General features: G+C 32.4%; 1 protein-coding gene across 1 annotated transcript; it reads right to left on the bottom strand.

Annotated features, from left to right (window-relative positions):
- Nucleotides 1-216: 216 nt before the first annotated feature.
- Nucleotides 217-10,715, bottom strand: LOC114268529 (phenylacetaldehyde reductase). Its single transcript, XM_028209723.2, has 6 exons — nt 10,464-10,715; nt 8,251-8,420; nt 6,552-6,743; nt 5,160-5,322; nt 4,542-4,728; nt 217-787 (listed from the first exon to the last, which is right to left on the bottom strand). Exons 1-6 carry the CDS (start codon nt 10,579-10,581, stop codon nt 646-648), a joined length of 972 nt encoding a protein of 323 aa, XP_028065524.2. The 5' UTR covers nt 10,582-10,715; the 3' UTR covers nt 217-645.
- Nucleotides 10,716-15,086: the final 4,371 nt, after the last annotated feature.

Raw genomic sequence — 15,086 nt, 5'->3', positions numbered from 1 at the left:
TCACTCACAATCACAATGAATTAATAGAAAAACGACACTTGATAGATAAACAATACGGTCCATTGGAGTGAGATTTGTCGTGGACCTACAGCCCCATACGTAACATGTCTTTATTGCAACAGTTAATACTAATTACTCTTTCCGTTTTAAAATATTAGTCCCTTATTTTATTTTTTATTGTCCAAAAACATTAGTCCCTTTTCAAAAATAAATGACAAACAATATAAATTTCCTATTTTGCTTTTCATTTAAATTCATTAACACAAAAAATACAATTCTAACAATTGATATTCCCTAAAAAATATACTATCAAAGGGTAATTTTGAAAAATTAATATTTTTAAAGTGCAATAATTGTACTACTAAAAAAGTTGAATTCCATATAAAGGACTATTATTTTGGGACGGAGGGAGTATAAGGTTTCCAATTTCCAACTGGCAACAGTTTCAAAAAGAGGTTCCACAATTTGGGTAAATATTTGAATACAAAATGCAGACTACTTTTTTTCTTCTTCTTTTTTTTTTTTTTTCATTCTTCTAATTGGGAGAAACAAAATGGAGACACAAACAGAGGAATGCCACAAACAATGTTGTGGCTCAAACTTATTTTTATATGAAAATCTTTCCGATACGACTGTCACAACTCACTAAGTGAAAAGTTTCTTCTCCTTCAAGCTTTCAACTGTTTCCTTGATGCTCTGCTTAAGGGGAATGAACTCAATACCTAAGCTTTTTGCTCTTTCCTTAGACACCTGGTAAGTCGGCATAAATGGCTTGTCATCAGCGCACCTACAAAGATTATTCAAAAGATGTAGATTAAAACAAGGAGGAACATGTTAGAAATAAACACAACTAGTGAATGAACTACTTTCAAAGGGTTCAAATCTCAAAGGGTTCCCACCTAAAATATGAACATTAACTACTATCAAAGGGTTCAAATCTCAAGATCGATCAACTGCAAAACGCCTATTGGTCAATCTTCTATAGATGATGTTGGAAAATGTATCTAATTATGTTATCATTTTAAAAATAAATTAATTAATTAAAAAGAGAAAAACCTCAATGGAACATTAGTGATGGTTACAAAAAGAGAGAAGCACACTGAAAGACAAAATAAATCTTACAAAAGAATGTGCTAACACTAACTAAAGACACAAAAATAACAACACAGTAGACAATACTGTAGACCAATTTTTAGGATTCCCAATATAAATAAATACAGATGCAAACAATGTACAAGAATTTGTTTGATCACATGCTAAGTTCAAAATCTAGAAGACCAAACAGAGTTACGAAAATTGATTGTGTTTTAGCTTTCATTATTTTCCAAAACAATTTTCCATTTTTGTGATTTTTCAAAAAAATCTCCAAAACAGATCACCAAATAAGTTTTTGTTTTTTCTAATAAATGAAACAAAACCCAAGCTTTCCGTCAATATCCAAGCATTGAAACTTAGTTCAACAAAATTAAAATGACAAATTATTATTGGAAAGGAAGCAAGACAGCACAGAATTTGCATGTAAAGAAGAAAGTAAAACTGTCAATGCCTCATCTTGAAAAGCCCAAAAAGGACAAATAAAAAGGTCACAGACAGCAAACTAAAAACATGTCGATTGATATCTAAACATGCCCATAGAGAAAGCATCAGCCAAAAAACATTGATTACCCCAACATTTTGAATTTATAAATAAATATGTAAAGTCACCAGACATCTAAAATATTGGTCAGAATTTGAATATATTCTACATGCATGTCCTACTTTTATCTTACATGTATATTCACATTACAAATCATCAATGAAATTGAAAGCTTAGCAACTCGGATGGCTTTGTCGAAGGGTGCAACTTGGGTAGGTTCAATCGGATCGAAAGATTGCTCAAGCCTAGCGCAAGTTGTGTTGAATGTTGCCCAAGCTCAGCTTGCAGCTCAAACTCCTAAGCTTGAACCGAGCATAATATATGAACTCGGGCCAGGCCCAAATTGCCAGAAATTTTTTTATTTATTTATTATTAATTTTTTTTTTTTTTTTTGGAGCTTGGTTAATTACTTTGTTAAAGTTAGACCTTTTTTTTTTTTTGATAAAAGCATTAATAACATTAACACAAATAATTTAAAAGGCAAATTATGCAAATGTTCCTGTAATTTATATGATGTGTCAATTTGATCCATGTTGTTTTAATTTGCTCAATTTGCCCCTTAATTTAACGGATTGTGTTATATTGGTCCAATAATAACAGTCGTTAGGTTTGATGGACAGAAAGTCATCACGTGCTCAAACGATGTGTCAATTCGGTCCTTATAGTTTACACGATGTATCAATTTAGTCCATGTTGTTTTAATTTCCTTGATTTTGACAGGGACTAAATTGACATATTATGTAAACTACAGAGACCAAATTAACATATTGTGTAAACTACTGAGACCAAATTGACACATCATTTGAGTTTCCATCCACCAAACCTAACGACAGTTATTTATTGGACCAATATGACACAATCCGTTAAATTAAGGGGAAAAATCAAGCAAATTAAAACAATAGGGACCAAATTGACACATCGTATAGCCTATAGGGACCATTTACATAATGTACCCTAATTTATATGATGAAGGAAAAGACATAGGAGAAGTTTTAAAATGTCTGAATTATAAAAATAAAGTGCCACAGCACCAACATTTCTAACTGTCTTAAAGTTGAAGTCAATGGCTCCCTATAAAGCACAAACACATCTCCGGAGGCAATGTATGGGTTTCCGAGATGTGTCAGACACAGACACGCGGCGTACATGCGATGGACATGTGTTGGACACCCTATCTAACGTTTCTGGAATTTTTTTTATTTTTTCTAGTCGGACACTTGGACACATGCGATGGACACATGTCGGACATCCTGTCTAAAGTTTCTGGATTTTTTTTTTATTTTTTCCAGTCGGACACTAAGTGGACACACTCAAACACCTAAAGGAAAATGCGGTGAGAGAGAGAGAGAGAGAGAGAGAGAGAGAGGGAGAAGAAGTCACTCACCTACAAACCTTAGGTGAAGCTATTGAAGTTTTTGAAGGCCCCTATTCAAGCAATCGCAGGTAGATTTCTCTCTCTCTCTCTCTCTCTCTTCTTTTCTTTGTCTCTCTTCGTTCTTCTCCCCTCCATCTTCGTTTTTCCGTTTGATTTCTTCTTCTTTTCTTTTTTTCCCTTTCTCTCTTTCTCTATTTCTTCTCTCCTTCGTTTCTTTTTCTTTTTTCCTTCTCTCTCTCTCGTTTTTTTTTTTTAATTTTTTCCCCCTTTTATAAGGTCAGCCATTGGATAAGTGAACAAAAAGTTGCAACCCCTCTATTTTCAATATTCATCTTAATTTTATTTGAAGAAAAATTAATTTCTTGAAATTACTAAATTTATTTTATTGGATAAAGTGTTAAAATTGATGAATATATCTATATATGTAACCAAACAAAACCAAACCAAACCAAGCCTTAAGTCCCATCAAATGCGGTCAGCTACATGAATCATTCTTCTCCACTCGACTCTATCAACAGCTATTTGGTTTGTCAAATTAAGGAGATTCATATCTCTATTTACTACACTAGCCCACGTCAATCTAGATCTACTCCTTCCCTTAACATTTCCATCTACCATCACTACATCACATCTCTTCACTACTGCCTCTGTTGGTCTCCATTCTATATGCCCAAACCATCTCAATCCATTTTCTCTCAACTTTTCTTCTATCAGTGCTACTTTTACCCATTCACGAATATACTCTTTTCTTAATTTTGTCTTTTCTAGTCTTGCCACACATCCACCTTAGCATCCACATCCCTCTACCGTCACTGTATCAAATAGATCTGTATATAAATTTAAATATTTGTTAATGTTATTTTGTATTTTTTTTATTACTTCTCAATTTTTTTTTTTAAATTTATATCATGTAATAAATAAATAAAATTATATATTTTAAGCATATCTCCCGCATGTCGTATCCTCTATTTTTTGAAAATTTGCATGTCCACATGCCCGTGTTATGTCACGTGTCCGTATCCGTGCTCGTGCTTCTTTGGTGGCTCCTTATCTATTTATTATCCAAGACTCATTTCTTAAATTATAGCTTGCATTAAACGCTCAAGGACTTCTTGCAACTTGCACAACGCTCAATATCATATTATGCTAAAACTTCTTCAAATAGTCAGAACTTTAGGAGGCAATGTATCTACTTCAAGAAAATGACACAATTCAAGAACTTTCCAACTGAGCCTCTTTTTACCTCATCGGCTATGTTATACTTGTCTCATCAACTATGTTTTAAAAGGTAGTATGTGAAAACCACATAAAATGACATGACAAATTAGTAGGAGCAGATGGATCTGACAGAGACTGTTAGAAAAGGTAAGGGAAATACTATTGAAACAAATCCTATCAGACCATAAGTAATAGCTGAGATGAATTGTCTAAATTTACTCAGTTAAATAAATTGTAACAACATGCTAAACAGTTCAAGAAGAAGAAACATTGAAGCAGAGTTTAATAAACTGAATGAGATAAATCACTTACTTTTCTGGAAGTTGAAAAGCAGGAAACAGCTCTTGTAGTATCTTCACAAGTTCAGAGTAGTGTGCAATGCTCTCAACCAAACAATATCTTCCATTAGCTGAAGGAATCTCAAATGCTTGAATATGTGCATTGGCAACATCTTTAACATTAACCCATCCAAATGTAGAATTTGGAAATGTTTGTGAACCTGTAAAATAAAGGAGCAAATAAACAGGTCCATTATTCCCTTAAAAAGAAGTTCAACATCATTTTGCAAAAAATAAAATATGGCAACGGCTTTATTTATTCAACTAAAGTTTTATGCTTCAAGTTTCAGCAACAATTATTTCTAGATGGAAGAATATTAAAATGCTCCTAGGAAAATTACATTATAGATTTATTTATTTATTTATGTTACTCATCAACAAATACATACCATGAAATGAAGGAAAGAGAAAACCAAAGCCCAGTAATATACAGCTTCTTGGGGGAATAGTTTGATTCAACAGAAATATAAATATGTTGTTTCACAAAAGTAAACATAGCTCCTCCTGAATCATTAGCTGAAAGGAAATGTCATGTCATCCATAAATGAGAACAGACTACGTGCATGTGTTATAAAATATAAAGAACACATACCATTTATTAAGATCAAAATTGCAGCAGCACTTGTATTGAGCGTTGGCTGCAAGAGAGGACCGATAACCAGTGCTGGGTTAATTGTAACCATGTCAATACCCTTTTCTTTTGTAAACTTCCAGGCAGCATCCTCTGCTAAAGTCTTTGATAGCACATACCAAAGCTGGTAGCAGAAAAAAAGGGGATGGGAAAAAACAGAAGCATTCAACAGATTAGAAAGCACAGCCATTACAATTGCAAATTATGAACAATCATACAAAGCATATTGATTGAAACAAAACAAAATTATGGCCCTTCATGCAGAATGGTTCATTGAAAATCCTACCTTTGAAAATTTACACAAAAAATAGATCATTGAAAACAACAAATAATGTGTTAAAAGGGCAAATGATGTATTATAATGATGGACATAGGATTTTTTTCAATTTTCTTTTTTCCTTCGATTTTGTTGGCCTAGATCACTTGTTCAAACAAGATCTAAAAGAAAATAGAAAACCAAAATTCTTTAAGTGTCTAAAGCCTCGTTTGGGAACAGATTTTTTTAGTAATTTTTTGGCTTTTTGGCTAAAATGTGATGTAAAAAAAACTAGTGGGTGTGTTTGGTTTGTGTTTGCAGAGTAGTTTTTAAGATAAAAAGTACAAAAACTTGTTTGGTTTACCTTTTTTTAAAAATGGTTTTGAAAAATTGTTTTGGGGAGAGAGTTTTAAAAAAAATGATTGATTTGATGTGTATGAGAGAAAGTGATTTTGGAAAGTAGGTAACCAAACAAAATTTTGAGATTTTTTTTGGAAAAATTTGTTTGGTTTGATTACTCTTGAAAATTTGTTTGTAGAGAATTTTTTCCAAAAATTTTTCTGAAAAACAAACCAAACAAGGCCAGTATGTTTGAGATGACTTTTTAGCTTTTACGAAAAGATGTGCAAAAAGTAGAGAGAAAAGAGAATCTTTGACTTTTTGGTATGGGTTGTTGGCTTTTTGATTTTTTTAATAATTTTTTGACTTTTTGGCTAAAAAGGGCACTTGCCAAACGAGGCCTAAGTGGCCAGATTTTCAAGTGAGAGCATCAATGACTGTGAAACAAGGACATTATGAACTTCAAAATTCAGATTTTCAAGTATCCTATACTTTGAACATTTCTATAATGCACTAAACACATTTAAATGGCATGCAAATCTAGGTTAATATCCAGTCATGTTTAGATTGACACCATTCTAGTGATACAATAGGCTGAGCTTCCCAAAAAAAAAAATGGGAGGGGCACATTTCCTAGTTTTGGTCCTGTGAATGTGGGTTGCCGGAATCTCAAACTTTTGCCAGCCCTGGATCAAGCATCCATATGTACAAGGAAATTATATACCAACAGACAATGAATAAACAACACATATACACACCTCATTTTGCTTGCAGAACTCTGGATCAGAAAACCAACTCTCATCAATTACGACTTCAGGAGCTTGAGGCCTACCATTGAAAGCAACGGCAGCTACAGAAGATGTCAACACTACTCTTTTCACAGATGGGTATTTGGCACATGAGCCAAGAACATTAAGTGTTCCCTTCAATGCAGGATCAATCAATTCCACCTGAAAAGAGATGAGGAATAGTTCAGATAACAAACACAGAATAAAAGGCATGCTTATTAACAAATAAAAGATAGCATATATGTATGTATACTCAAGGTTGTGAAGATTGCTCTTATCAATAACACAATATGTTTTTCCATGGCACCAGGTGAAGAAGTCCACTAGCAAATATCCTTAATAGAAATTACAATTTGATACAACTAACGGGAAGCAAATTGGAAACTAGAACAACATCCTAAATATTTTATAATAAAAACAATGTCTTATGATACAACCACAAATATAAAAAGAAAAGAGAAACCAATCAGCAGAACGACAAAAACAAAATTTAGAGTTTAGGTAAATAACTCAAACCAAAAAAGTCTCTAAAAGGATGCATTCAATGATATTGGAAACAACTGCCAGCAAGCTTTTATAGATGGGAAAAAATTCTAGACAAGAATGCTTTTGCAATATAAGCAAACAATGCCATGTTTAGTCAGTGGCTAACAAAATAGGATAGGCTCTAAAAGCCTTAAAAAAAAGTTGTTAGGCCTTAACAGTCAATAAGCCATTTTGCTCCAATTGATGGTCCATGCAAGTTAGTCAAGTGCCTGGTTATGTTATGTGTGGTGTGGGTGATGGAGAGTTCGGAAATATGGAAGACACCGACACACTAGTGACCACTGGATGTGGGAGAAAAGAGAGTCAAGGCAGCCTTAGGAGTGAATGAGGGTGGCAGTGGAGAGTTCTATGACGAAAAGGAGCAAGAGGATGTTCAATGTGTCAATTGCATGTATGGAAGTTACCTTTATAAGTGATGGTGACGTTGCTTTTAAAAATTCCCAAATTTATTTAGTTGGCAACTACAATTCAACCCAGGATATTTAGTCCAACATTACATTAGCCAACCTATGGGACTTTTGAGTTTACTCATTACAAGTCTTGGATAAACCAAGCGGCGCATTCTCAAGCAATATAGTTGCTATAATCTTCTTAGTGAATGTAAGTGCTACTAAAATCAATCAAAAAGATCACTACAATCTATTCCAGCCACAAGTTCCACTTGGAACAAGCATCCAACGAATATTAAATTCCCCTCGAAGTTAAATAATGGAAAAGATTAATCTTAAGTACAAGATGGATGCGAACAAGCTGAAGCATATGAAGCTTTTACCATCCATGGAAAAGACAAGTTTTTTCTTAAGAGGGAGAAAATGATGTAGAACAAGAGGTTTAGAATTTTTATATTTTATTGTTATTATTTTGGAATTAGATTAACTAGGATTTTGTTAAATAGTGTAGAATTCTTAGTTGAGCATTACCATTCAGACCCAAAAGTTAGACCCACTTTCTAGATCCAGTGATGTGTCAAGAAGATACTTCGTTGATAATTAAATATTCTCTAATTATCAATCAATCATCTTCTTGACACATCATTGGATCTAGAAAGTGGGTCTAAAAAATGGAGTTGTATATCATTTTCCTTCTTAGTTTTTCAAAGTGGACTTTGCAATATGAAATGTACCTGTGGATTAGAAGTCGTAACAAAACATGGAGATGCTGTATGAAAAACACCGTCACACCCATCAACCATAGAATCAAAGGAACCTTCTTCAAGTAAATTTCCTTTAAACAAGTGAAGTCTCTCCTTAGCTCCATCAAGTGCAAGTAAGTGTTCCGTCTTCTTCGGATCAACTGCATTTTATTACCAACTAATAAATAAATGTGAAAAACAGGTAACTCAACTATAATCCATTAAAAGGTGCATTTTCAGGTAGAACAAGACCAAATGACCTACAGATGAGATTAAGTTGCAAGTCTTGATTCAATCCTCTTAATTCTACTTGAACAAATTTATATCAATTCATACATTTTCATGGGAAATTATAGTTTTATAAGCATATAAAGGATCACAAATAGTATACTAATTTTGCATATGGTCATAAATAGTTCCTAAAGTATACTATCTATTTCATTTTGGTTCCTAATCTTTAATTTGCTTCAATTACAACCCTAAACTTTACACATTGATTACAATGTAGTCCTTTCCTATAAATGCAGAATGTTGATATCATGCTTAAATCAAGCTTTGAATGCACAATATATGCCAAATAACATTGATCGAATTATGGATAGAAGATTATGGTTTCATGCAGTATAGAAAAATTGAGGTTTTAGGGAGATTTTAAGGATTAACTCGGCACATTAAAAGCGCAATAGTTAGAAGATTTTTAGGAATAAACTCAACAAATAAGAAATTCAATGGACAAAAAATTAACTTATTGTCGCGACATATCAGAGGACTACGTTCCTCAGTATGTATGTATTTCAGTTCTTAAAAGTAACTTTGTCATCCTTTTTAAATTCATGTGTCTATTATTCATTTAGGCAATAAAATAAAATAAATTCCTCAATGTCTTTTAAATGCTTAATATAAGGCTAATGTAAGCATGATACCATGTTAAAGCATCCAACTCAATTGATAGATTGATTCAAAGACTTGAACCATGAGAGGTGAGAGACCACCCAAACCGAGCTCTGATACCATGTTAAAGCATCCAACTCAAAACCAATTGGCAATGAGTGGAGAAGCCCATTAACACAATCTATGGTGGGTTCTAAAGCTTGATTGGTGATGACGCATATTTTTTAAAACAAGAAAATTATTAGATAGTCCTAGAGTAGCGTTTAGCATTGCTTATGTGGCACTCCTAGCCAATAGGAAACCGCAACCTACACTAAGTGTGTCACCCCATGTCTCTCAACTACCTAACAAAGATGAGTCACCATGTCTCACTTGTAAGATCTTCTACTACGCTATTGGTTTGGATCATGGTTCTATTTCTCAATCTTTCTGACTTACTCCTATGGAACCAAGGTCGAAAGATTGAAAAAATCAATGATTCACAACCATTGATGAAGAACTATCATGTAAGCAATGTCACATAGTACTCTCCAAAAATATCTAATAATTGCTTGTGTAGGGGTTTACTGTTACAATTGAAGATAAGGAATCAAAGTGAGATTTTAGTAAAAGAACAAGACAGGAATATTAAGTATAACTTACCGCTTAATTTGATCCCTATTAAGTATAATTTACCCCTTAAATTATAAAATGGTCATTATAGTTTACGTGATGTGTCAATTTGATCCGTATTGTTTCAATTTGTTCGATTTTGCCTTTAATTTAACGGATTATGTCATATTAGCCAATAAATAACGGCGGTTAGATTTGGTGGACAAAAAATCAAATTATGCATCAATTTGGTCCATGTAATTTAAACAATGTGTCAATTTAGTACATGTTTTAATTTGCTCAATTTTGACAAGAACTAAATTGACACATCATGTAAACTATAGTAACTAACTTGACACATGTTTGACTTTCTGTCCACCAAACCTAACAACCATTATTTACTGGACTAATAAGACACAATTCGTTAAATTAAGGAGTAAAATTGAGCAAATTCAAACAACATAGACCAAATTGACACATGAACTACAGAACCATTTGCATAATTTACCCCAAGTATAATTTACCCAAAATTATATAATGCAGCAGCCAAAAATTCCATTACCAATACACTGGTATAATCGAAATGAAAGATTGAATTGCATAGAAAGTGTTAGAATGATCTATTTTCAACAAAATCGAGATAACTAAAAGTGACCACTACAAGAACCATAGATTATAACCCAATATTGAAAATAACAGAGAGAGAGAGAGAGAGAACTGACAAGGGTCGCGAACAGAGGCTCGGACAATGTAACCACGTTGAAGCAACAACTTAACCAGCCATGAAGCGATGAACCCTGACCCTCCCGTCACGCACACTGTCTTCCCTTGCCCGCTCATTCTCTCTCTCTCTCTAGTTCTCTCTCTCCGTCTCTATGAGAAGATGACAATTGAAATTGGTTAATGGCTCCAATGCTTCCTCTGCAGATATTGGTATATATTTATATATATATTTTTACATACGTATAAATATATACATATTTTTTTATTTATTGGTACTATTACTTATGTTGTATGTCATTTATTTCTTATGTTGTATGTCATTCATTGCGTTGCGTTTAGTTGTTTTAGTGGTGTTTTGAAAAGTGGGTAAAAAGTTAATTTTTTAATTTTTTTAGTTTATTTTGTTTTTTAGTGAGTAAAAAAATGTGATAAGTGATGTGGTTCAAAATAAGTAAAAAGTCAAAGGCGGGCTTTTTACCTCCTTGCCAAAGCACCCTAAGGGAAGAGATATTGTATTTTGTTATTGACTCTTTTTTGCTACTTGTGTTGTATTGGATGGCTTGTTTTGAAAAAATAGTTAAAAGATATCTTTTAATTTTTAATTTATTTTAAGTTATATCTCTCTACTTTTTTATACAATTTTAAAAAAAATTAAAAAAATCGATAAATTAACTTTTAATCAACTTCTTTAAAACAATCCGCATTAATTGCGTTGTGTTTCATTGTGTTATTGACTCTTTTCGGCTGCTTGTGTTGCATGTCATTTGATTCCGTTGTGTTTGGTTGTGTTATTGATTCTTTTTGGCTTTGTTTGAAAAAAAATAATTGGAAATAGGTTCTTTTATTAATTTTTTAACTTTTTATAAAAAAAATATGTAAAAAAATAGAGAGAGTGATATTATAATTTATAGTGACTTCTTAACTTTTTGACTAACGTATAGAGAAAATTAGTCTAAGGTCCCTCTTCCATGTTTAGTAATGGAAGAGATCTACAATATTATTTTATAATGTCTAAAATCTCTCAACTCTTACCCCCATATATCACAGAGAAATTTGACTATCTAAAATCAAACCTCATTTTTTTTCCTCTCTCTCACTCTAAACTCTTTCGGCATGCCCAGTTCATTAGATCATCCACCTTCGAGATCACAAACTCCAACCCTAACATGTAATGAATAAAAATGATGTGCTTACCAAAGAAACAGATTGAGATGGATCTGTGAAGAGATAAAATAGAGTTTAATCAGAGTTCAAACTTCAAATTTGATTGCAAAGCCCAAGACGAGAACTAAGCTGAAACTTTCCATATTAGTCTCACTCTCTCATATGTGAATTTGATCGAACCAGGTCGAGCTTCGGAGAACAACAAATCGTTCCGAAGCACAGAGAACGAATCTTAATGGCGAATCAGATAATGAATTTGAAGCTTTGTGCTTGTGCTTTCTCCACTGCTGAAATTCCAAATAGACGAGAGAGAGAGAGAGAGAGAGAGCACATTCTTATATCTTTATTTTTGACCATCATCTTCATCATCATCATCATCATTTCTCTCTCTCAGCAATCATAGAGTCTGTCTTTGTTTGGGTTGTGTTTGTATGGTTATACTTTCTTTAAACCATCTTCCTTGGTCTCCGAAGCCATTATTGTATAGACAATGCATATATATGTGTTTATATGATATATACAGGGAGAGAGCAATGGAGTTGACAGTATTGTTTGTGCATATATATGTGTGCATGTATCATATATATATATATATATGCATATATTGTTTGTGCTGACAGTGTTAATAGTGTTGAAATTTCTCTAGTTTGAATTCAAAGAAATTTCAATTTTCTCTAGTTTAAACTCAGAGTAATTCTTTGCACTTAATGAGGCGAATTTCTCTGGGAATTTCTCTAGTTTGGAGAAAATTTCTTTGGAAAATACCATCTTGCGATATTTGGTTCATTTTTTAGAACTTGTTTTTTAGGTTGCCTTTAATCCTTTCTCCGCAGCTGGTGTTTCCTGTTTTGCTAGTTGAAGCTAGGTTGCTACTAGAGCAATGTTGTTGCCCTGGTGGCTGTTGCTTGCCGGTTGCTATTGCTGCAATGTTGCTGTAACTTTGTGGTTATATTTGGGTTGCAACTGGTGGCTTGGTAGCTGCAGATTGCTGCTTTTTTTTTTTCTTTTTTTCTTTTTAGCTCTATTCTGGGTTTTGCTGGGCTGTGACTAATGTCCCTGTAGTTGTTGCTATGTTTTTTTTATGGCTATGCTAGGTGGTTTTGTAGAGTTCAAGCCAAGCAAATGTTGTATGCTGCTTTCGCTCATATGGGCTGTCCTCTGGCAAAACTTTGCAAAATTTTGGATGCTACAGCTAATGTTACAACCCATATGGATGCTATTGTTGGATTAGTATAGAATTTTGGTGAATACATGCTACTGCTTTGGGGCGTGGAGCTTGAATTATCATGTTGGTAGTGTGATATTTTCTCTTGTTTAGGGTCCCTATTTTCTATATATATGGCTCTTGAACAAGATTTTGTTCTTTGTTTTTTCATTTTTGCTTATAGTTCTGCATAGTTGTTAGGGTCTAGGGCATGCCCCTTGAAATCTTGTATATTCTCTTATTTTATTTTATGACTTATTTACCAAAAGAAAAAAAAGAAATTCTTTTGAGAGAATTTATCTGGGAGTTCATTTTTCTTCAAATTTCCCAAGGTACTGTTGACAGATCTTATAACACCCCAGCCAATGTGTGAACCATGGAACACATTTAGCTTGAGGTTTATGATTTTCAACCAGAAAAGATTGTGAGGGGGAATTTCTCTAGTTGGAGTGAATTTCTCTAGGTTGGAAGGGGATTTTCTCTAGGTTAGAGTGAATTTCTCTGGGTTAGAGTGAGATTTTCTCTGAGTTTGAGTGAATTTTTCTGGGTTTGAGGGGGATTTTCTTTGGGTTTGAGTTCTAGAATTTTCTTCCATTACAACACGGGCTTTGCTCTCAACTTCTAAAAGATCAATTTTAAAGGATTTTCATGAAAGAAGAGCTCTCAAGGTATTGTGATTATCCAACTGACTCTCACTTACCCTTTTGCTATTACCCAATTATATCTTTAATTTTCTTTCAATGGACTGTTTGGCTTCTGAGAAAATCAGAATTTCTCTGGGATGGATCCAAAATTTCTTTGGGAAGAAAATTTCTCTGGGATCAAATTTTCTTTGGATAGATGTGAGGGACCTTAGATAGAGTGATATTATAATTTATAATAACTTTTTAACTTCTTAACTAAAATATATAGTTCACAAACGAGGTCTAAAATATAAAATAAGTTAAAAAGTCAATAACATAAAATGTTACATTCAAAATATAATTATTTTATTTTTCTATACTAAAAGTTTAAATAAATTAAAAAAATCAATCTAAACAAACTTTTTAATTTCAAATTAAAATAATCAATAAAAAATAAATAAAATAACAAAGTTGTCCTTTTGCGGCTTTCGCGGTAGACTGTTTTAGTTGAAATTTTTTATTTTATTTTTTTGTTTTTTGTTTTTGGTGTCATTTCAAGTCTAAAGCGGGCTGGCCGGGTAATTTTGTGGTTTGTTCAAAAAGTGGTTATTATATTTTTTACCTTTACATTATTGTTAAATTATTTATTTTATTTTTGAATTATTAATTGAATCTACCCAGTTCTTAAATAGGTAGAATATTTTATTAATTTATAATACTTATGAGTTTGTATTTTAAATAGGTTAAATAAATTAATAAAATAAAATATCACACTTAAATCATAATAATTTCATTTTTTTCTCATAAAAGTCAAAAAAAATTAAAAAAAACCAACTCATAAGAACTTTTTAATTACAAGCTAAAAATGTCTTAACTCAAAAAAGCTAACTAATTTTTTTTTTACCAAACGACAATAAAAGAAATTACAATTATATCATTTGTAAATTAAAATTTAAATACTAATGTTCCCCTTACTTTGTTTGTTGCGGATATGTTTTAACGAGCAGATAAAAAACATAATTTCTCACTCTTAGACTGCGTTTGGTTCATAGATTTGAAGAGAGATTTGAATAAAAGAAAAAGAAAAAAAAGTAGATGAAATATAAATAAAATATGACTACATTTCACACACTTTTTTATTTTCCTTTTCAAATTTCTTCTCAAACTCATGAACCAAATACAGCCTTTGGGAATATTACTTAGTTTATATCACTATTCTCAGACATTTAAAAAATTAAAAGCAGGATATAAAGTATATATGAAAATGGGAAATAATTTTTATTAAGTACTTAGAGATTATAATCAAGTAAACGGTTGTTTTCACGGCATAATACTGTCATAGCATCGTCCGCGATCCCAGTAAGTATATAAGCCTTTTTAGTACATTTTTTAACCAGTTAGAGCATCTTTAATAGCAAATGCTATAATAGCATTGCCATTGTTATAATTTGACAATGAATAGTAGTAAATTGTCAAATTATAGAAATGGTGCTCCAATGGTCACATACTATTTTGGCAAATCTCAGCCAATTTTTCCTTCAATTTTGTCGGTGTTGTTTGGATATAAATTTTTTAGTGATTTTTTTATTATTTATTTTATTGTCTTTTGTGATCTTTTTAAAACTTTTTGT

Source organism: Camellia sinensis, chromosome 14 (assembly GCF_055761805.1).
Source record: "Camellia sinensis isolate YWXY chromosome 14, ASM5576180v1, whole genome shotgun sequence".
Classification (NCBI taxonomy): Eukaryota; Viridiplantae; Streptophyta; class Magnoliopsida; order Ericales; family Theaceae; genus Camellia; species Camellia sinensis.
Note: the sequence above shows the minus strand (reverse complement) of the source record. Positions and strands in the feature narration are given on the sequence as shown.